At 43.9% G+C, this 23,278-nt stretch overlaps 1 protein-coding gene across 6 annotated transcripts in view; it reads right to left on the bottom strand.

Annotated features, from left to right (window-relative positions):
- ADPRHL1 (ADP-ribosylhydrolase like 1) overlaps positions 1-23,278 on the bottom strand; it is an 81,711-nt gene that overhangs the window by 43,487 nt on the left and 14,946 nt on the right. For all 6 annotated transcript variants that reach the window (XR_003857155.1, XM_029604653.1, XM_029604652.1 and 3 more), the window contains exon 2: positions 6,935-7,099. Coding sequence is in view for 5 of the 6 variants with exons in the window: in XM_029604653.1 (XP_029460513.1) it covers positions 6,935-7,099 (165 nt within the window). In the remaining variant the exon portion in view is untranslated. The remainder of the gene's footprint in view (positions 1-6,934; positions 7,100-23,278) is intronic.

The following is a 23,278-nucleotide window of genomic DNA, read 5'->3' as shown; positions in this document are numbered from 1 at the left end:
GTGGATACGCGCGGCTCCGCGCGTATCTACTAAAATCCAGCGTACTTTTGCTTGAGTCTGATGCGCAAGCAAAAGTAGGCTGATCGCGCTTCTTTTAAAATCTACCCCTCAGCACACAGTTCAGACAGAGTTGCCAACAGACTCCAGAGGTTGGATCCAGTCCTGCTTTTACTCCCCTGGATGCAGGTACTTCTATAGCCTTGCTTTTTTTAGGGAATGCAGTAGGGAAATCAGAAGTCCCAGCATGCAATGGGGTAAAACAAAAAAAACCAGGACTGGATCAACCTGTCCTGAAAATCTGGAACCGGTTGGCAACCCTAGGCTCAGATCCTGCATTTGGATCTTAGCCAAAAAGGAGATTGAGAGGCTGTTGCCCATTTCTGAGCATGTGCAGTCTGAAATCGTGCTTGGGAACCTCTGACCTGGGCGGAGAGAAATGAAGCAGCGCCACAGTATTGGGATGAAGCACCCTAGTGGCTGCAGCAAGGTTATACACAAACACTGCCTATAATACAGTAGGTCCACAGCGAGCGCGGGATCTTCGGTTGGATCAGGAGATCAGATTTCCACTCCTGCAAAAGAAGCTTTCTGATCACCTAGAGGTTTTCTATCAGGCAAGTCTGGTTTTCAGGAGATTCACATTAAAGACATGATTTAACATTGGCCCCGATCTCTGCTCGGCTGTAGGAAGCTATGAAGGAGGCAGAGAAACGTCAGTCCTCGAGGGCTGAAGGATGAAGCTGTTGCTGTTTGCCTTGTGCTGCCCGCGGAGGGGCAGCGAGTGAGAGCATGTTCGTGTGTGTGAGAGAGGGCATGGCTGTGCATGTATGAGAGAGTAAGCATTTGTACATATGAGAGCGAGAGAGGATAAATGATATTGGGCAACAACTCCTCTCTTCTCCCCCTGCTAATCCACAATAATCTCAGGGCAACTGGAATTCAAAAGATCCCAGGGGATTTTTTTTATCTTTAATTTTAATTATTGGATGCTGTCTGATATATCTGTTTTTAAATAGTTTATTGGTATTTGGAAAATTTGATTAACTCCAAGTACTGAATGTTCTATTTGTCAACTGTTAAGAAATATTTATTATTAGTCTATTAAAAGTCTATCAAAACCTGGGAGAACTTTCTCAGCGCGATAAACCTCCTCCTCACCAACCTCCACCTTGCCTTGAACATGGCAAAATCTGAACTCATCATCATCTCTCAACATAACATCACCATACACCCCCCCCCCCCAAGAACCCCCCACAATTCCAATTTCCTTCCAGCAATATGCATGAAACCTTGGCGTCCCCATAGATAGCCAACTGAATTTAAAAAAAAAATTTTATCAATACAAAATAAAGATTCCTTTTTCAAACTCCACATCCTCAAAAAACTGAAACCACGCCTCCATTTTAATGATTTCCGCTTGGTCCTTCAAGCCACGATCCTTTCAAAAATGGACTGCTGTAATTCCCTACTCCTAGGCCTTCCCTGCCTCTACCATCAAATCTCTACAAATCCTTCAAAATGCAGCAGCCAGAATAGTAACCAACACCCGTAAAACTGACCACATTACTCCGATCCTTAAGAAACCACACTGGCTTCCGATCTCCTCCCGCATCCTCTACAAGAACCTCTCTATTATACATAAAACCATTCACAACAGCAACATACCTTGGTTTGATAATACCCTCTGCCTCCATGCATCCCACCAGAACAGCATATAAAGGCACCCTATGCATCCCTTCCCTGACATCCACAAAAGAGCAAGCCTTCTCAATCGCAGGACCCACCCTATGGAAATCCATGTCGCCAGACCTTCGTCTTGAGCATGCACCCAAAAATTAAAAAAACAAAAACAAAAAACAAAACACGGCTTTTTAAACAAGCATTCCCAGATTAAACTTGGCGCCTACCGCAATGCTCAGCATCCCTGATCTCACCGCCTACTTCATGCCCTTTCAATCCTCCCCTTTAATGCACCAATCGTGCACCTTATCCCCGTACCTAGTGTATTCCCCTAGCCTCCCCCTACAACGCCCTGTACCTTTGCACGTCATGTCTCCTTCCCCCCTTACTTTACCCCCCCCATGCCAAATATATCTGCCGCCGCTACTTTTAAGTAATATTTGCAATGTTTGCTTTAAGCTCTGCTTCTCCCCCTCCAAGTTGCATTCTCCCTGTTCAATGCGCTTTTTGTTACAAGTTATATGTAAACCGATATGATGTACCCACGAACACCGGTATATAAAAACGTTAAACAAATAAATATTAATGATTTATATTTCTTGATTTTATTGTTTAATGACGAATGGTGATTTGTTTTTCCGTTGTTGCACGGCATAAAGAGTCTAGTTTGTCTAATGTCTCTAATTATAGTTTGTGGTGTCTTTATTCTGTATTTAGTGAAGGCCTGTCTGTGACTGAAGTGAGGTATTCTGCTAGCTTGTGGTTTCTCTGTAGGGTTCTATTTTCCTAATAATCGGAGGCATATTGGTGTTCAGGGCCTGGTGTAATATTTGCAGTGTTGCTTTTTTCATAGGTAGAATTATTACTGTTTGCGTGCTGGTAATTAGTGCTGTTTTCAACAAGAATAAATACAGTTTATTAGAGAGATGTGATTCGGCCGAACCTTTTGGTTAGGCCTTTGTTATCGGCCCACCGCTGGAAATTTCGTTTTCACGCGGTTCGGGCCGATTTTATTTCAGTTGCCCCCCCGAAACAAAACCCAAACCCGCCCCAACCCTTCAAAATTAATTAATTGCAACCCTCCCAAAACTTGCCAAAATTCCCTGGTAGCCCAGCGGGGGTTCCTGGGAGCGATCTCCCGCTCTCAGGCCATCGGCTGCCAGTAATCAAAATGGCGCCGATGGCCCTTTGTCCTTACCATGTGACAGGGGCTATCGGTGCCATTGGCCGGCCTCTGTCACATGGTAGGAGCAATGGATGGCTGGCGCCATCTTAAAAAAAATGGCGCAGGCCATCCATTGCTCCTACCACGTGACAGGGGCCGACCAATGGCACAGATAGCCCCTTTCACAAGGTAAGGGCAAAGGGTCATTGGCGCCATTTTGATTAGTGGCAGCCGAAGGCCCGAGAGGGGGAAAGCAAGCAGAATTGGGTCAACAGGAAGCCAACCCCCAATAGGGAAAAGTCCCAAATTCCTTTCCAGAAACTTAAGGAAAAAAAACACAAGACCAAGAGCTCCTGCCTCCTTGAAAGTGTAACTAAAAATCCACAAGGATAGATAAAAGCTAGGGGATGATAAACAGCTAGGTGACACCATCTACAGTCCCGTTTCCGTCCCCCCCGTGGGGGTGCAAAAGCCAAACCTCTGTTTTCTACACGTAGCCTCCTCATTTAGATGGTGCAGTTCTTTTAGTGAGGGAAACCAAAAGGTTCCCTACGTACTTTGCAGGAAAGAGAAAAAGAAAGCAAACAACGTTTCCCCCTCTGTGACCGTCTACCCCGTTTCCTCCCCTGTGGAAATTCAACACGCCTCCTTAGACTTTCTTCAGAATGCCTCTTTCTTGGTGAACCCCCATACCCTGGGCTCCACAAAAAAGGTTAAACTATCTTCTGGAGGTTACCAGTAAAAAAAAACAAAAAAACACTTTGCAATAATCACAAAAATAGAATGAGTTACAGGATGTATCAGACAGCCTTGGGTAAAACAATCCCAAATCCTTAGAACTTCAAATAAAAAAAAAAAGAAAGAAAGAAGGAACACACAGTCTCCAGCTTGACCCCATGTTATCGGCCTCGGGTCCATTAACAGAAAACGTGCGTCTGGCGGACACTGCTCTGGTAGCTGGCTGGGTCCATAACCTCTCCAGGAGCAGATCTTCGGCCCACCGGCGTCCATTGGAAAAGGACCAGCAGAATGAGCAGGCCCTTAAAGCATAATTCTCAGAGCCCAAAATGGGTTTCCCCGTCCACAGGCACTCCCAGCTGGAATCCCAATAGTCTGAGGACCTCTTCCCTCATACGTAGGACCTGCTTTCCACCCAGAGGTCGTTTCTCCACTACACTTACTCGAAAGAACAAGCAAAACCATGACATCCTGTCCCACACAACCATGCACCCAACTAATATCAGCAGCTCCTGGCGAAGCTGTCTAGCGAAACATCGGCCGGGTGTCGAGCTGATGCCATATTTTTCGAGTTGAACGTAGTGGGACCGCAGAGAGGTTAAAAAATTGAAAAAAAAGGTTTTAAAAAAATGTTTGAAAAATTGACAAATTTCAATATCTCAACTGCACTGCGACTGAATATATTAATTGCACCGTGATGGGCTTAATGCAAGTTTACTCTAACCGTAGGGGGAAGATGGCCTCCTTTAAAAAAAAAAAAACAACTGGGTTGGCACGTCGTCAGGCTTGCTGATGCGGAACATACATAAACTGATCATATCTGCTATAGCCTATATTGTGAGTGTTGACAAGAGACAGAGAGGTGTCTTGAGTTTTTCCTTTTTGGATGTAGGATTGTTTGAATGGAAAAACATTCAGCTCTTTCTTTATTCTGTATTTTTAATATTGCCATTTAGGTATTTGTTATCCAGTCTTGTATGGCCGGATACCTTTCTACTTATCCATATATCTTTAGAAGATGTCCAGCTATGCCCTATTGGGCCTTGCATCAGATTCCTACCCAACATCTTCTCCTAATTGCTGGCCATCCGCCCCCTTGCCCCCCACCCCCTCAAGCCCCTCCCTCAAATTGCAGTCTGTTACAGAGGCTGGGCCCTCCTATTCCCCTCCGCCCAACCCTCTGAAGCCTAAAAATCCTCGCTGGGAGCGGGGCCTGCAGTTACCCGCTCCCAGCCAAGTCCAGCACGGCTTCTGTCGAGAAGAATAAACTCCCTAGCCCCTGACAGACTGCACGTGTGTGTGGTTTTTGGAGGCAAAGCTTGCCTGCTCTGGCTTTCTTAATTGCTGACCTTCCGTAACACGGCGGATGGGAGCGCAAGCAGCAGGGAATGCAGGCAGCACCTAAATTAAAAAAGCCACCTGACAGCCATATCATGTAAACAGTCAAAGCAAAAGTTTCTACACTGCGAAAGCCAGAAATAGGGCAGGCTTTTCCTACCCTACCTACCATGATCAGCTTCCCCTGGTCTGCTTGAGCTACTCGTCCAGTGACGATTATGAAACATCGGAGGAAAACGTCTATGTAGCCATGAGAGCTCATGCGCTACAAAGTGCTTTTGTCGGTTCAATGAGTCTTTTTTTTTCTGCCTTAAACCATTCTTGTTTCGGACACGTAATGTTTTCTGTGCGCTCAGAGAAAAAAACAATCCATGTCTGCGCTGTTTGCGTTTTACTAGCCAATAAAAATTGCATTTGCAAGAAAATTAGCCTGGTCTGCGCTATGAGCTGAGAGGATGGTCCCAGCTCAGTCTTTCGGCTGAGAATGAGAAATTGTCCCGCAGGGTAAGGTTAACTTCCTGCCATCCAACCCCAGTGAGCCTATGACCATTGTAAGGTTTGCCAACTGGCTCCAGGTTTTCAGGACAGACCAATCCCAGTCCTAGTTATCCCGCCCACTTCTTGCAGGGGGGAGGGGGACTCCTGTAGTGTTGCTTTTCTTTAGGGAAAAACGAGAAGGGCATCAGAACTACAAGTCCCTGCAGACAATGGGGCAAAAACCAGGCCTGGATCAACATGTGCTGCGATAAACTGGAGCCATTTGGCAACACCAGCCTCATCGCCGAAGCAGAAAGATCAAGTCTCCTGTTAAGAAATGTAAAAAAATAAATAAACCGAGTAAGCGGCATGCCATGACACTGATTCATAGAAAGTACCCTGAGCTAATTTATCTCTCACACCGTGCATGCGTGAAGCTGTGTGGCCATTAAAGTTAAGACTGACCGTTTGTTACATGTCAGAAACACGGCTGGGGGAAAGCTTCACCAAACCAGGAGGAACGCGTACGACCGCGCTCTCATTCCCCCCCCCCCCCCCCCCGCTACACCTGTTGTCCCCCGCATGCCATTTGTAAAACATCAAAACCACAGCAAACTACAATGAAAAGTGGTGGAAAGTATTCCCTAAAATAACTCTGAATTAAAACAACAAAACTCTCCAGGTCTGGAGGCCGAATGCCAGGAACAAAAAAAGTCTTCTCTTTAAATAGATGCGGAATACGGGGTAGGATCGACTTACAAAGGGACGGCCTGCACTGGAAAAGGAATTTTTGGCAGAGAATCTCCTTTCCCTGCTTCCCCTTAAATTGTTATAGTAGCTAACAGCTTGTATCTGCAGCTGGGAAAAGAAAAAAAAAACCCCCACAGTGTTCGAATCCTAACATCCCAGGGCTGGCCAACTCCGGCGCTCGAGAGCCACAAACAGGCCAGGTTTTTCAGGATATCCTCCATGAACATGCATGAGAAGGATTTGCATGCGCTGCCTCCATCGCATGCAAACCCATCTCATGCATATTCACGGGGGATAACCTGGCCTGTTTGCGGTTCATGAGGACAGAGCAGGCCACCTCTGCTATAGCTCGCTGGTTGGGGGTGGTGGGGCAGGAGGAAGGCCTGTAGTCTCCTGCTATGCCTATACGCTTGCAGCTCGGATTGAAGCCAGGGCTAGGCATTTGCAAATATCGGGGGTGGTAATTTTACCCCTGTTTTCATATCCCAGTCCCTGGCTTAGGTTGGCCATCACAGCATTTGTCCTTGGCCGGGGGGGGGTCTCTCACACAGGCATGCTCCCTTTCAGAGCAAGCGATTGCTGGTCCTTGAGTCCAGCTGCTAAGGGGGTTGGCTGGTTGGGTGACAGCTGCCTGTGAAAAGCCTGCTTCTACGGCATCCCCAGCCCATGCGAAGAACCTCTTCACGGCCGCACGTAGCGCTGCCACTGAGCCGGCACCGCATGGCTGGCTTTAACAGCTGAAAGGCAGTGCTTGGGTCACTGTTTAGCAATCGAGGTAAGGGATACCTTTTTCGTTGAAAGGCGTGTGCCACGCGAGGAGGTAATTGTCCGGCTTCAGCTGGGAGCATCCTTCGATAGTGGATGGATCCGGTCGTCTCCCTTGGAGCTTGTCAACGGCATAGACGTACTGCTTCACCATTTCACGATACAGGTCTTCTAAGCACCAGTAATCTGTTCAAAGAAGGAACAAGAAGTGCCATATTACACTGGAGGGTAGTAAGAAAGAGACAGAGCCCACTATACAATTTTTTTTTTAAGTAACTTTGTGTAGATAAACCTCTGCTAACTTACACTAAGAAATGTTAATCCAATCTGCACTTGACTTCCTCCTGAAGACGTCTACTGTGGGAATTCTTACTTCACAACATTCTCTAGTCTAGACAGATATATTGACTGCCTTTAGCCTTGCGGTCTCCTCTAAAGGACGGATCAGTGGCATCTCAAGAACTCATGTGCCACTTTTTTTTTTTAATAATTTAATCTTTATTGAAGAGCAGAGCAAACAAATTTACATAACTTAGTAAACCTCCACAGAACATAAACACTGCTCCCCCCCCCCCCTTCCTCTCCATAGCAAAAGTTCAACACTTGGTCAGTCTCCACCCCTCAGTCCTTATGTCCTGCCAGCCAAAGCTGAAAAGGCTCCCAGATAACATTGAACTTTGGAGGAGGAGTATTGTACTTCGGTGCATATAATGCAGCGTCTTAGGGAGTTGGTGTACCAATGATAGCGGTGGAAGTGCAGCCTGATTCCACGGTGGAAATTGTTTTCATATTTTCTCTAATTTTCTAAAGGCCCTGCTGATTACCTCCACAATTTTAAAAACAGACAAAAATGAATCTGTTGCAGTACAAGTCTACCAAGTTTGACATGAGGAAACCACACTTTGAACAGGATCTCAGTGGGCAATCTAAAAAAAAATCTAGTAATTACAAATGAGAATTTATGACATAACGAAACCTCACTTAGAGTTCTAAGATAGCCCCGAGCTCATAACTTACATTATATTTGTACTTTACCTGTTTATGAATTTATAGACTCATTTAGGACTCAGTAACTTATAGTCGCATAGAAACATGTTACATTCTTTCATTGCTAAGCACATCTTTCCTCTGTCATCTGTCACTGATATCTGACATTAAAGCCTTTCTGCACAGCTATATATTTTACTAATCGCTATTTTCTACATTGCGCAATCACCGACCTCCGGCCCATTTCTTATACATAACACTGTTATCAAGCTGAAAGCATAGCTTGGCTAATAACGACAATGCCTTCCTCTGCTACCATCTAAATAGTAGCTTCCATCTATATTCATAGCAGGCATAACATAAATCAGGAAAGAATAGTATTAGCTAAATTGCACTACATTGAATAGAGAGATACAACAAGGCCTTTTGACTTCCTCACCACCAGGCTTGTTAGAGTACGTTTAACTGCTCTAATAACTTATACGATTCAATGTTGTTTCATTGATATTGAGACATTAGGCACCAGAACACTCTGTAAAACTATTTAAGGATCCCTAAGAGGTGCAATTTTAGTAATAACAGTCATGAATCGAATCATCTGGCCCCAGTATACTAGAACAGAAGGATATTTCTACCAAGGATGATAGGAAACACCCTCACCACATTGGTGCCAACATTTCCCATTTGTATGGGGAAACATTTTCGCAAGCACACTGCTGTAAGATACCAATGAAGAAGCAATTTATAGCTTCCCAAGTATTCTTATCCAGGGTCAGCTCCCAATCTCTCTAAAATGTTTGAGCTTAGAAGGCAAATTCCAGGTTATACAATGAGCGAGATGAATACAAGGAAACCTGTCTTGATGGGATAATTGAAGCCTATCCACGACTTCTGTAAAACTCTGTGGCCTTTGATTTTCCCCAAATATGCTCGAATCACATCATTTTTTTTTTTTTTTAAATGTTAATACAGTACAGATCTCTCAACCTATTAAGGTTCTAGTTTTCTATAGGACCAATCTGACTCCTAGAACTCGGCTCTACCTAAATTCTAATACACAGATACAAGATTCAACGTAAAAAAAAAAAGTTCTATCATCACTATCCTGAGAGAGTCACATCCTGTGGCTTAAGGACAGAGCACAAGCCCTCCTACAGCCCAGACCCCGGTTAAAGGCCCAATCATGGCTCTTCTTTGTCTCTTACACCAGGAGAGTATGCAGCAGGTTAACCCATTTATAGTCCTGGCTACCAGAAACTAAAGAGCACAGCAGGAATTAGGCTGCCACCTGCCTGACAGTTTAAGGATTGCAAGAGAAAACAGGTCTTACTGAGAAAACAAAAGGTTAATATTCAGCCATTATTCAGCTGAATAAGTGAGCCAGATAAACATATTCAGCTAATTTGTTCTGGATAATCAGTGGCTTTGCTGTGCTGCTGAATCTACTTTGAGTTAGCTGGATGTTTTTCTAGTTAACTTTAGACCTGCTCAATAGTAGGTCTACCGTATCCAGTTAAGTGGCGATATTCAAACTTATCCAGCTAAGTTATCAGGTTAAGTTAGTTGGATAGGTAGTTACTCTCTGGTATGCCCCAGACACAACATATCTGGCTAAGTGATGGCAAATATCAAGCCGAAAAAGGTCTCATTACAAACTAAGGAATCTCAACAAGCATAAGCTGTTTCGCCACAACAGGAAATTGATTCAGAAAACTACAAATAACTGTACTTACTTTTGGACACTGTTTTATGTCATCCCCTGTATTACTCCAGTAACAGCAGAAAATAAGCTTAAAAATAAGTGTTGGAAAATAAGTTATTATAAAATGAACTATGGTTGACTAAAGATTAACAAATGAAATATGTTATAAATACTAGACTTGCTTAGGAAAGGAATGGAGAATAAAACAGAGAATATCATAATGCCTCTGTATCAGTCCAAGGTGCGACCTCATCTTGAGTATTGTGTTCAGTTCTGGTCACCACATCTCAAGAAAGATATAGCAGAATTAGAAAAGGTACAGAGAAGGGTGACCAAGATGATAAATGGGATGGAACGGCTCCCCTATGAGGAAATGCTAAAGAGGTTAGGGCTGTTCAGCTTGGAGAAGAGACGGCTGAGGGGAGATATGAGAGGGGTCTATAAAATAATGAGTGGAATGGAACAAGTTAATCAGTGTTATGGCTTAACGGTGTTCCGGTGGATTCTTGGGTACTGTGGCAGATGACCACGCCCATGGGGAGCCACAGTACTGGGCTAGACTCAGGATGCGGAAACATAGAATTTAGCTCTTTTATTAAACAGCTTGATGTGTACCACCAGAGGTGGCCGTAGTGAGGTGATCCAGAGGTAGCAGTCTTGGGACCCTCGGCAGAGGGAACCCATCTCACCACGTTGGTATAGGGGTTGTTAGTAAATAGGACCCATAGAAGAATTGGGGGGGGGGGGGGGGGGTGGCGGCGGAGGAACCAGAATGACATATCCTCGTATCACACCTGCGTCCATAGCATGGCCTCCCTGCTTTAAAATTGGCTATAAAAAAAGTCTTAATAAGAAAGTCCAAAGGGTCTTCTGTGTCATTTTAAACAGCTGGCCAGTTTCACACTTCTAGTAAAACTACTATATATATATATATATATATCTCTCAACTGAAGGAATCAAACATTAATAACATTCAAAAAAATTATTTGCAAATCTTTATATAAATCTTTAATTGATTACAAAACCGGGGAAAAATATGTAATCATGGAAAATGCCAATGATACAATAGGTTACAAATACCACAAAAGATATATAAATTGCTTTCATCACATAACCTCCATACACACCTCTAAAACCTATCACTACTTGTTCCTATCCCAAAATAGATAAACTCTCCACTCACCACCCGACACGCTGAGAGCAGACAGACCCCTCACCAAATACAGAATAAAGGATCACAAATTAGAACCAGCAATATACAGACAAAAACTGAAATGGAAACCCCAAGAAGCCAGACTCAGGTCGATACAGTAAGGCTGCGTTAGAAAGAGTGCGGCAGTGCCGGGCGCACCCTCGTTTGCCGCACGCACAGTTCTGATCACATACCGCTCGATACTCTATTTAAATTGCTTGCAAATGCAAGCCGCGTCTGCGAAGAGTTAGGCCCGCGCAACCCATTTTACTGTATAGGCGCTTAATACAGCGCCTATACAGTATCCTGGGTGCGCTGGTACCTGTCATTTCAAATGACAGGTACCAGGAAGTGGATGGATCCCCCCCCTCCCGAAGCAAGGCGCAGGGCGAAAATTAAAACAAAAGGGAATAAAGTGTAAAAAAAGTAAACTTACTGGCGGGAGCCGGCGGGCGCGCGTTCATCCAGGCGGCGGCAGGAGCTGGCGGGCGGGCGCACGTTCATCCAGGCGGAGGGAGCCGGCGGCGAAAGCGGCCTCTAGCAGCCCCCCCGGCAGTGAATGAATGCACGCCTGTGTACGCCCGTGCAATTTCGGCGCTCAAGGCGTGACGTCACGACACTTGACGTCACGGCATGTGACGTCGGCGTTCGCTAACGCACTGCCTTGAGCGCCGAAATTGCACGGGCGTACACAGGCGCGCATTCATTCACTGCCGGCGGGGGCTGCTGGAGGCCGCTTTCGCCGCCGGCTCCCTCCGCCTGAATGAACGCGCGCCCGCCGGCTCCCGCCACCGCTGCCTGGATGAACGCGCGCCCGCCCGCGTGGAGATGGGGGGGGATTCGGAAAGTGACATCCAAGGTATTTATAACAACTTTACCAAAAGCGGGGCTCACTGCAAATGTTAGTATATATGTATCTAGCATTATTGTATTAAGTTCATTTAAGGAATCGCATGTGTAGTGCAATGATTCACAATATCATTTAAAAAAAAAAAAAAAGGGGGGGCTAACCCACAATGATAAAATAGACATGGACAGTAAATAAGAGATTAAAAGCTGCCCTTTCCTATATTTAATGCCCAGGGCTTAATGGCGCCAATATAATTCTTAATGTTTTTGAATTTTGATTTGGAAAAAGCATCCCGGTTTTGAAATCTGACGCTTAGAGTTTTTCAAGTGGCAATACAGAGTCCCATTTTAGGTTTTCTTTTGTGGGAAAGTTTGCCGTCTACCCTTAACCCTTGCCTCTAACGCAGGGGTAGGGGTAGGCGGTAAGTTAGCAGGTTAAACGCGGGGCAAAACGGCAGGGTAAAAAAGCGATAGTCGGGGCGCGCGTTACTGGATGGTAGGGAATAGCTAATTCGATCGTTTACATGCAATATACATGCCGCGTGCGGAAGGGGTTGCCCGGGGATTTAAAGAGGCGGTAAGAATGGGTTAAAGGGGATTGTGGATCACAGGAAGGGCCAACGCGGCCGGAAAGTGAGTAGAAAGCAGGTTAGGAGCAGGGTAACCGCGGCCCCACTTTACTGTATTGAGCTGTGTGTAACAATGGAAAAACAGAACCACCATTCCCCATAAAACAAATAAAATCAAGAAACAAAGCAGCAATTAGAAGAATCATACTAATAAAATAATATTTTAAAACTGACAAATAGAACAATTAAAATCATATACATTTTTTAAAAATTTCCCAACCATCATAAAATATTTCAAAACAGCACATATATTGAACACCCAATAATTAAAACTAATAAGGATTTTTAAAAAGCCCCTGCTGTGTACATCTGGGAAATCTTGATTTCCAGTCACCCTGAGATTGTCAAGGATTAGGTGGGCACACAAACTTTATCCTCTCTCTCTCTCTCACACACATAGTTGCAGGAAATTGGAAGTCCTGGTACTCACAAAAAAAAACCCACCCCAAATTCCCTCTACTTATATAAAATCATGACAAATCTTCCAAATTTCCCTGCAACTAGGTCAGCCTGATACTGAATTTATTTATTTATTTATTTTTAATTTTTATAGACTGAAGTTCTTGTAGGAACTACAAATCAATCCGGTTTACATACAACTTTTAAATGCCCAAAAAGAGTAGTGGGCTTTACATAGAACAGTTGAACAGTTGAATGTATGCAGATAATAGTCTAAATACTGTCCTTCTAGTTATAAATGGAACAAAAGGTCAGGAAATACTTGAAACTCACACTCTTTCCCCTCATTACAAAATAAGAAACCACTGCTGTCTCGGCACTGTTATATAATTACTATTCTACAGACTATGGCTATGAGGAATGCTTCTATCCATCTCCATCAGCTCTTTCCTTTGTGGTAGCAGCCATGTGGCTGGGGTAGGAACCTCACCTCATTGCTATATCTTTCTGTCTTTTCCTCGCTCTGCCTGTCTGTACACAAAAGACAACCTTACCTAATTTAAAAAGTTCATTAACAATTGATCCCCTGCTCCTCGTTGGTTCTGATCCTGGATTACACCCCAAGTTCTGATTCCAAGAATTGTCACATAGGTCCATTCAACTCAAAGGTTTCCTCATGCAGAAATATCCATTTAATCCTAGCAATTTGTAAACCGATGTGATGTGCAAACGAATGTCGGTATATAAAAAGACAAAAACAAAAACAATTGTAGCCAGGTCCACTTGGTGTCACTGCAGTTCAGGGGATAATACTACTGGCTTCCAGTCATAGCAGCCCCCCCCCCCCCCTTCTAGAAGTACTGCCAAGTAATTCACTGGTCACTATTGTCTTTATGGGGTTTCCCCTTTGCAATGTAATTCACCTTTGCTAGTCAGAGCAAGAACAATATCTTAAGCTTCTGGCTTACAATTATACATGGGGAGTGGAGAAGACTGGGAGCTGCTGCACCCCCCCCCCTTTGCCTGGCACCTGGGGGCATTGAACCCCCCCCCCCACCCCCCTCGGTATGCCACTGTGCTATCATATTTTGACTCCCCAAGCTTTTCATAGGAAAACCCATGTTCGGCAATAGAGAGTGCATTAGGAGACACTCACTCTTTTCTATACAGGGAAAGTGGCTCTCAATCCAATCTTCTGCTTTTCATGATAGCTCCTTAAACTGTTGCCTGTGTCCCTTGGCCTGATGCCAGAAGAGAAGGAAACAGATTTGTTTGCTGATACTGTATCTGCCTCAGACTTGGTGGCTGTCCCTTTCCTGTGGCACCAGCCAGTCACCTGGAGAATCCTTTCCTACTGGCTCTGCCCCTTAGGCTGATGTTATCAGTGGCTGCCCCTTTTAGCTGTGACCCAATGATGCTACTTTTTTTTTTTTTATGGTTTTAATTTTGAATTGCTTAATTGAAGTTTCATTGCTCACGATCTCAATTGTCTCTTGATATTTAAATTGTGGTTTGGCAAATGTGTTTATTTTATCTTTTTGTAGTGCTGTATATTGAATTGTGTTGGTGTTGTAATCATTTGTGGCTGGCACTATATATGTTTTACTAAGTCATTGCTTGTAATAGTCAACCTATTCCATTTGTCCTGGGACATAGGCAATGCGACTGTCGTAGATCTGTCAGACACATAGCCTTGGAAGACAGGACTTCTGGCTTAATTGCACCTATAGGACTCCCATGGGATAATCTTGTGATGTGACATTTAGGGGATCCGTTTTGAATAGGTTTACTCTAATATCAATGTGAGATCCAGCTGAAACAAGATACCAGTTTTTTCTGCTCTTGTGGCAGCCATCTCCTTGATACTGATGCAATTATTTTCAACCAACTGTGCCCCCTGGTTTTAGGGTTCAATATAAGTCAACGAAGAGGCAGAGGCGTCTTATTTTGAGGAGTTTATTGCCTTTATAGTCTGTGCGGATGGGATGGTGCTTTAGGGTTGCAAAGCTATTTCATGGATATCTAAGATCTGGGGACTTTTTATGATGTATCAACCTCCAGGTCCCCCTAATATTCATCCTTTAGATTTGGTTGAGGCTTTTCTTTTTATGATAAAATTCAATAATCCATAAATTGCTCGTTATTGAAAACTTTAATCTGCACATTGACCACCTGGTTTGCTCTCAAGCTGAAGAATTTTTAACAGCTATGATCGCCTTAGCTTTTCAGCAGATAGTTAGTCAGTTCTCCCACGCCTGCGGTGGGACACATAGTAGGTTTGATTTTTGCGCACGAGACTTTGTGCCCTGGTCAGATCATTAGTTATTTCATTCTGGATTTTAAGAATCCTATGGAATCTGACCATAAACTTTATTACTTACCTCAGATAACTACTAAAGGTTTTGCTGATCCTGCTAAGTTTGGGGCTAGCTGAAACTTGTTAGCAGTTTTGATTTTTCCTCTTTCTAGTATAGTTAGTTCATGGGAGTTGACAATTGCAAAGGGTCTTGCTACAGTGGCTCCCTTGGAAACCTATGAGCTTTGAAGAAGAGATTGCAGGGCGTACTGAATGCCAGTAGCATAACACACAAACCCTCCTCAGGCTAAAGACACTTTTCTTGATATCTTAAAGCTTTATAGACAGTCTATTGAAAATGCTAAGAATCATTTCTTCCAAAAGGTTGTTTGCCATTAGTCAACCTCCCAATTCTTTTCTATACTGAAAGATGTCTCATTCTGGCAGTGACACCTCTACAGAAGTTCACTGCAAGAACATTGCTATCTTCTGTTTCTAAGATGACTAAACTGCATGCCTCCTTGAATCCAGAAGACTGATCTGGTTCATCAATTCCAGGTGACCCTGAGAGAGTCATTAAGGGACAAATATCATCCGGGCTTTAAGACAGAAGTCTTGGAATTACTAGTGGAGATGACAGCCACATCTTCTTGTTTGGATCCCTTTCCAAACTGGCTAGTTAAAGTGGCTGAGAACTCATTGAGTGATGTCCTTACCTCTTTTATAAATGCATCTTTTCATAAGTTATTTTCCACCTTTGAAAAAAAGGTCATTGTATATCCACATCTGAAAGCCAAATGTAGACCCTATGTAACTAACTATTGGTTGATTTCCAGTCTTCCATATTTAGAGAAACTGATTGAATAATCAGACTTAGAATACTTACAGGAATATCTAGAGGTGCATGGGATTTTCGATTAATTTCACTATGTATTCTGGAAAAAATCATAGCATTGAAACTTTTACTGTCCACTCTTGCTCTTTGTCAATGAAATGAATAAAGGAGATTTCAAGATGACTTTTCTAGATATTACCTCAGCATTTTCATCAATCATCTTAGGGCTATGAGTTTTGGCTGAAGTATATTGAGTAGTTTTAATCATTCCTAATTGATCATGCCCTACAAATTAAGTTAAATCAGGCACCCTTATTAAAATTGGAAATCCCTAACTGCTGGAATACCCCTGGGTTCTGCCTTTCTGCTGCTTTACTTAACATTTAGCTTCAGCCTATAGGTCAGCTCTTTACTTAGTTTGATATTCATTATCAGCTTTATGTAGATGACATCTCTTAATTCCATTTCTGTTTTATCCACCTTTTTGAAACGCTTGGAGGCTGTAAACACTCAAAGCTGAATTTTAAAAGCCCGGTGCACACTAAAACCGGAAGATTATGCACAAGTTGGGCTGGCGCGTGCTGAGCGGATTTTAAAAGCTGCCCGCGTATGTGCGTACTTGACACTACACGCACAAATGAAGTTCCAAAAACGGGGGGGTGTGGTCTGGGCAGGGCATGGGCGTTCCTGTATTTCACATTGAAATCTGCCTGTACATACTTATGCACACAGGCACGCACCGGGGTCCCTGCCGCGTAACGTGCAAGTAATAAAATAGACAAATAGGTCAGCGGGGTTTTAAGGGTTGGGGTTAACAGGGGAGAAGAGAGGCTATTGAACTGGGGGGGGGGGGGGGTGGGTTCGGTTTGGAAGTCCTATCCCTTACCTGGGCAAACTGGGAACGAACTGGTAAAACCGTAATGGCGTCAGCATGCGTTTTTTTTTTTTTTAAATCCCCCCACTTGTGGTAGAAGCAGGATTTGCATGCATAGGTGCGTTCGTCCACTTAGACTGACCATGCGCACATATGCCTGCAATTTTATTTTATAACATACGTGCATATACGCACGCATGCTATAACATGGCCGTGTCCCTGGGCGGGAGCTGGCAAACGCACAGACAGGTGTGCCTAAGCACCTGCTTAAAAGTTACTGTCCCTGACGTCATCTAATTGGCTTGTGCTGAATCTTAAGAAGATTAAGCTTTCAGGTCTGTCACAGATTTCAGCGATACTTATTCAGTTGCAGTTAGGAGGTATATCCCTTCCATTTTTTTTGGTATGATATTTGATTCTACGGTGTCTAGGAAGGCTCAAGATTACCTCATGCTGAAGACCACCTTTTTTTTTTTTTTTTTTTTTTTTTTTTAAATTGAAGACAGTAGTCAAGCTGAAGCCGCTACTTTCTCCGAAATGATTTCAGAGCTGTGTTACAAGTGATGGGTCCTTTCTTACACTAATTATTGTAACTCTCTCTAACTTGGCCTTCCTAATTCTTTGCTTTGAGTCCTGTAGCTTACTCAGAATGCAGCTACTCTGGCTGTCATTTTCATGACCATATGACACCAATATTGAAGAGCCTAGAGTAACATATTAACATAGTAATGCCGACAGAAAAGGACCAATTGGCCCATCCAGTCTGCCAGCAAGCTTCTTATGGTACTATCTGTCGGGCAGGTTACCTCCAAGTTTTTCATAAGGGTACTCTGTGCAGTTACCCTCAAGCCTTATGATAAGGGTAGTAATATTTACAATCAAAGATCAAGCAACTTTGTCAAACCCAGAAATTACTGCTAGCAACATTTTATTGGATGAGGAGCCTTCTTGAAAATTCAGACAATGCTGCTTGACTGCTTTGTTTTTGGACTTGGCGGTAGAAGCAGTCCTGTGCTTTTTCTCGTGTGTGCATATCAGTACTCCACTCCGTAAAAGTGTGGGGGGGGGGGGGGGGGGGGGGGGGCCCCGTGTTGGTTGCCATCAGAGTTCGATTCCCCCTTTTTTCCCTCCTCACCGTCAAGGTGGAGAATGATGTGTGGAGGGTAGTAATCCCCGGGCTTCTGTTAAGGGTAGTAACCATCGCACCGAACTGGTTACCTCCATGCTCCCTTCTCTTCCCATGGCTTTCACTGTCTGGCATATTCAACTCAAGATAGTAGTTCTGATTTTTAAAGCCTTGAAGAGTGGCGCACCCAGTTATCTGAAACCTGTTCTTACAATTTGTCCCTAGACAAACCTTACGGATCTTCAGGACTGCTTTTGTCTATTTGTGCTGTCATTCAAATTGATTCATTTAGCTGAGGCCTGGGCCAGAGCTTTGGAATTCTCTTCCACTTTACCTTTGCTTGGAAAATAATTTGACATTCTTCGAAAGGGATAAGGCATATTAGGCTTTTGCCTCTGATTAAAGCTTTTGTTAAGTGCTTTTATGTGGTTGATTTTGTAAATTGTTTATTAGTGATTTATATTGGCATTATTTTGTGGGGGTTTTTATGTTTTATTATTGTTTGCATGTTTGTTGGTTTTAATCTGCTAAATGTAAGGCTTTAGGATCAGTGGAATATGTGCGCTTAAATAAATAAAATAGATACATATGCATGAGATATATTTGTATACAATGGAGGCGGTGCATGCAAATCTCTCATGCATATTTTTGTAGATATCATGAAACCAGTCTGGCCAGATGGTCCCAGAGGATCAGGCTGAAAAATCACTGCTTTAGGATGCCACCAATGTTTGAATTCTGGAAGGAAAAAGAGCAGTAGAAGAGGGGTTTCCTTCTGATTATTATCAGGATTTGTAGAGTATATACACCAATGTATGCAGTGCTGTACAGAAAGGAATAAAGGAAAATCCCTACTCCTTGGAGCTTTCATTCTAGTCGAGACAGACCAGTGATACCCAACAAAAATAAATAAGAGGCTATGAGTTAATAGGGCAAAAACCATGACTGAGAAGTTCTAAAGCAGGTGAGTTATAGATATGATTGAGAAAGGGACAACATTTCACTGAGTAAAGCTGTAAATAATGAGGTAACTTAAGAGGTAATTTAAGAAAATAGCCAGTGGGGGGATGGTGAGACTCCTCACCTTCCTCCCACCTTCTCTCCACCTCATTTCTGGTCCTCGTCCTCCCCGCCCCCTTCTTCCCAATCCCTGGCCATCCCTCCCTCTCCTTCTTTCCAAGATCTCCCCTTCTTGTGCTGATACTTGATACCTTTTTTCCCCTCACTCAATACAACAAAATAAATTAGAGAGACACAAGAAGGGTTGGAAAACTAATTTTTATAATCCAGTACAAAAGATGGAAATGCTTGCCAATGTGATTCAGAACTTTCCAGTCCTCGCCACAGAAATCTACCCTGAGCTCGGTGAGGCTGTGCCTTAGTTCTGCTGTTCCCAGGAGGCCAAAGCAACAACAGTGCCTAGGGAGGTAGCAATGACCTACATCCGTCACTGCAGTGGCCGGCTTGGCTTATGGCATCATCTGGCTACTTTCCTTTGAATCGGTGACTTAGTTATGCTAGGAACACTGCTTACAGGGGGAGGGGCTGGACCTGCACAGACAAATGAAACGAGGGGGCATTCGTTTTTATTGGAACTGACCCCCGACAGGCAGAAAATTACTCGTCTTCCAAACAGTGGGATGGGAATCCCTGCTTCCCAAACCTACCCTGGGGGGACCTCACAAGTAGGATATCCACAATAAAATTATGTGGAACAAACCTGCATGCATGGAAGACTAGAATATGCAGGTTAAGCTCACTTCGATCCTTCGCTGCTTGCTTTTTTTTTTTTTTTGGACTGCAGATATTCTGAATGGACGGCAAGTCCATTTCCCAGACGGGAAGTCTGGGAAAAGCTAAGCGCAAGGCATCCGAATGCACCCTCATTCTACACCGAGTAATGGTGTCATTTAGCACTGCTCTGGACCGATTTAGACCAGTTCAGGTCCACTCCTGATTTAGAACTTGTTGTGTATTGGTGTTATGATGGATCGTGCATTAGATTTTGCATCAAGGTCTTTGTTAGACTGCAAATAAGCTTGTCTCTTTCTCTATTCACCCAACAGCTGTTTTACACTATGATTTCTTGGCACCCTGAGTGTTTAAGCTCTGATGCAAGATTGCTGTGAATGATGATGAAATGCTTGGTACCATTAGACTTACTATATTAGTACCGATAAAAAAGTAATTATTATTGGACAAGGGATTAACACAACAAGAGAACAGTGCTGTTCTGCTCAGCAATTCGCCATTCCTTACACATCATCATATTGATTAAATAATTTTTATTTCCAATTTACTTCTTTCACAATGTTTTCACTTATTTAAATACACTCTTCATACCTCATTCACACAACCACCAAAAATATATGCTAGCATTTTTTATACACATAAAAACCCCACTTTTTTCATACCCACGAATGTGCAAACATCTACCCCAACATTTCAAAATCCCTTTTCTTTTTTTTCTTCACAAGAGCTCAAAACTCAGTGCATCAAAATAATTATTTCAACAGTCCTTATTTCAACAGACCAGTGATAAAAAGGTATAAGGTTGTAATTTCAAAGACCCAGTCCTTATTTCAAAAAGCCAACTCAATTCCTAATGGTGGAAAATGCAAAAAATAGTTGTTTCAAGAGCCCGACGCCATGATGTTTTGGCGGCGTCCCGCCTGCATCAGGAGCACTTCATAAACACATTCAAATCCACCACAGTGATTTTTATATCAAATCACTTTGTCTGGACTGCCATTCAATATCGAGAACTCAAATCTTACATCCAGTGTTTAGGCACAGCCATCATTTTCATTCTCAGTCCAAGCTGTTTGTTAGATGTTCTACTTCCTCTGTCGCACAGTTATGTATACAACTTCGTCTCCACTGTTTTTATCACAGTTACCCTCAGGATTCCACTGATAATAGTTGAACAACTTTTTCTTACGGGATTAGAAGCCCTTTCAAATCCCATCCGGATCATCTGTGAAATATACAATATATATGATACATTCTCGCCCTTAATCTATTATCAACATTCACGCCTACTCCCATTCAATGTTCATATCAAACACAACCATATACCCCCCTCAAATTTAATACCACACATACCAGTCCACAAACCCAAAATACGCCAGTACCCTGCACTTACCCGCTCTGATCCGACCCCACCTTTCTACTGCTCTTATCCAGCGTCTGTGAATCTAACCATATTCCCTCTCAGGTTTAAATGTCCCCAACTCCTCCCCCCATGTCGTCATCAGCGTCATCTCCCGCAATTATATGACTAAACTCCTGGCGCTTCTTACGATCATTTCCCCACTCAATATATTCATAATACGTACTAAAACTAAAATCCCCCACATCCATACCAACCACACCAATGACGACATGGGGGGGGAGGAGTTAGGGACATTTAAACTTGAGAGGGAATATGGTTAGATACACAGACGCTGGATAAGAGCAGTAGAAAGGTGTGGTCAGATCAGAGCGGGTAAGTGCAGGGTACTGGCGTATTTTGGGTTTGTGGACTGGTATGTGTGGTATTAAATTTGAGGGGGTATATGGTTGTGTTTGATATGAACATTGAATGGGAGTAGGTGTGAATGTTGATAATAGATTAAGGGCGAGAATGTATCATATATATTGTATATTTCACAGATGATCTGTTACCGCCTCGCTCGAGGTTGCACCCGCTGCCTCTCCGCCTCACCCGATGTCGGGGGCTAGGTCCCCGCCGAGGATCAGCCGCCAGACCGAGGCATCGCATAAATCACCTCGGGAAATCTCAACTGGGGGGAGGGACCCAAACAGGTGTCACTGCAAGAGAGCGGGGCTCGTCTGTAGAGGTAAGATTTTCTTCTTAATTTGGTTTTCTTTGGTAAAATTACTCCAACGCTGTGCAGGTAGTCCCTAACTGCTATGGAGACGGAAAATACTGAAGAGCTGCACTTCCTGCAGGGGTATATGTACCAGGGCTGACGTCAGATTGAAATCTGATCCGTCTCCAACTGCTATCCCAACACTATACCCATTGGTCCTGAGTCCATCTGCTACTCGCTAGGAAACTGGAATTTATCCCAGGGATTTAATTATTTTTTAGGCTTGTGTCTAATAAGATCCTGGTCATAATTATTACAAGATACTTTAACTTCTCTGCTACCCACATCTCATTCCATCTTGCGGATATTGACGTAAGAGGCAAAAAGGGAAAATTGCCTCACCTTTAGCTCAACTCACCCGAAACCCTGAAAGGTTTGGGAATATATGGTAATGAGAACCATTTTTGTGCATAAACGGATCGCAGCTCACCCCTGGGCTTTGCTGATGGGGGGGGGGGGGGCGCAAGCAATCCAACTGAAATAAGCAGAAGGTTTAAGGCTAGGTGCAGTTGATTCCGGTTTGCAGAAGGTTAGCAAGATATCATCGGCACCTAGGTTGCTGTTTCTCATCGAAACTGAGCCACTAAAAGCAGCCGCACGCTCTGCACGTGCGGTGAAGGGGGGCCGTGCCTGAAACACTCGAGCCCGCACGGCTTCCGTACAGTACGGGAACCGCACGGGCCCAAAAAAAAAAAAGACCCAGCTGCTCGAGCACCACCCTTCCTCTCCCCTGCCAATCTGAGATGGGAAGTGACGCCCATATCAAAGGCCCAAACACACGGACCCGTAGCTGCACCCCCTGATCTAACTAGAAGGGAAGAGGCTTGCTGTGAATTTTGCACCGGTGCCAGTAACTGAAAATAGATCGGGTTCTGGGAACGATAAAAAAAAAAAGGTGCATGAAGTGGAGGCACCAGAAACAGAGCAGGGGGGGATTTCAGAAAGAACAGAGCGGCACCGATGCATTTTCCCAGGAATGGGAGGCGTACACGCGACACCCAAAACTGAACTGCAACGCCTGCCAGGAACACAGGGTGGTGCTTAAAAGATGGGCTGGGAAAGAGCGTTATTGGTTAATTTGGAGCTCACGGAGAGAGTGAGTTTATCCCACCCACATCGGTTCACATCCTAGCAGTTAGGAGCAGAAGGCTGAGAAGTAAGGAAGCTAAAGGTTTGGATCCCACTGTGCTCCTGGTGACTTCGGGCAAGTCCCATCGTCCTCCATTGCCTCAGAAAAAAAAAAAAACCCCCAAAACAGAGAGTGTAAGTCATCTTGGACAGGCACCTACCTGACATTTTAACTGCAACTGAGCACAGGTTTGGAAAAGTGAGAAAAATATAAAAGAGTTATGTTTTGAACTGATCTCAAGAACTGAAGAGACAGACGTAGGGACCCGTTGGGTTGCTACCTAGGGAGCTTCCGCCTCACAAGGAGGCCCGACTACAGCTGGCGAAAGTAGGTAGCGGGAGGAGATGATGGAGGGCCGGTAATCGCACACCCAAGGGTGATTTTAGGTAGTAACCAGAGGCTTCTACAGATCCGGAGAGATGAGAAAGCAAACGTTCCTGTGCGCTGGATCCACAGCTAAGCCCGCATCTCC

Source organism: Rhinatrema bivittatum, chromosome 5 (assembly GCF_901001135.1).
Source record: "Rhinatrema bivittatum chromosome 5, aRhiBiv1.1, whole genome shotgun sequence".
NCBI classification, from domain to species: Eukaryota; Metazoa; Chordata; class Amphibia; order Gymnophiona; family Rhinatrematidae; genus Rhinatrema; species Rhinatrema bivittatum.
Note: the sequence above shows the minus strand (reverse complement) of the source record. Positions and strands in the feature narration are given on the sequence as shown.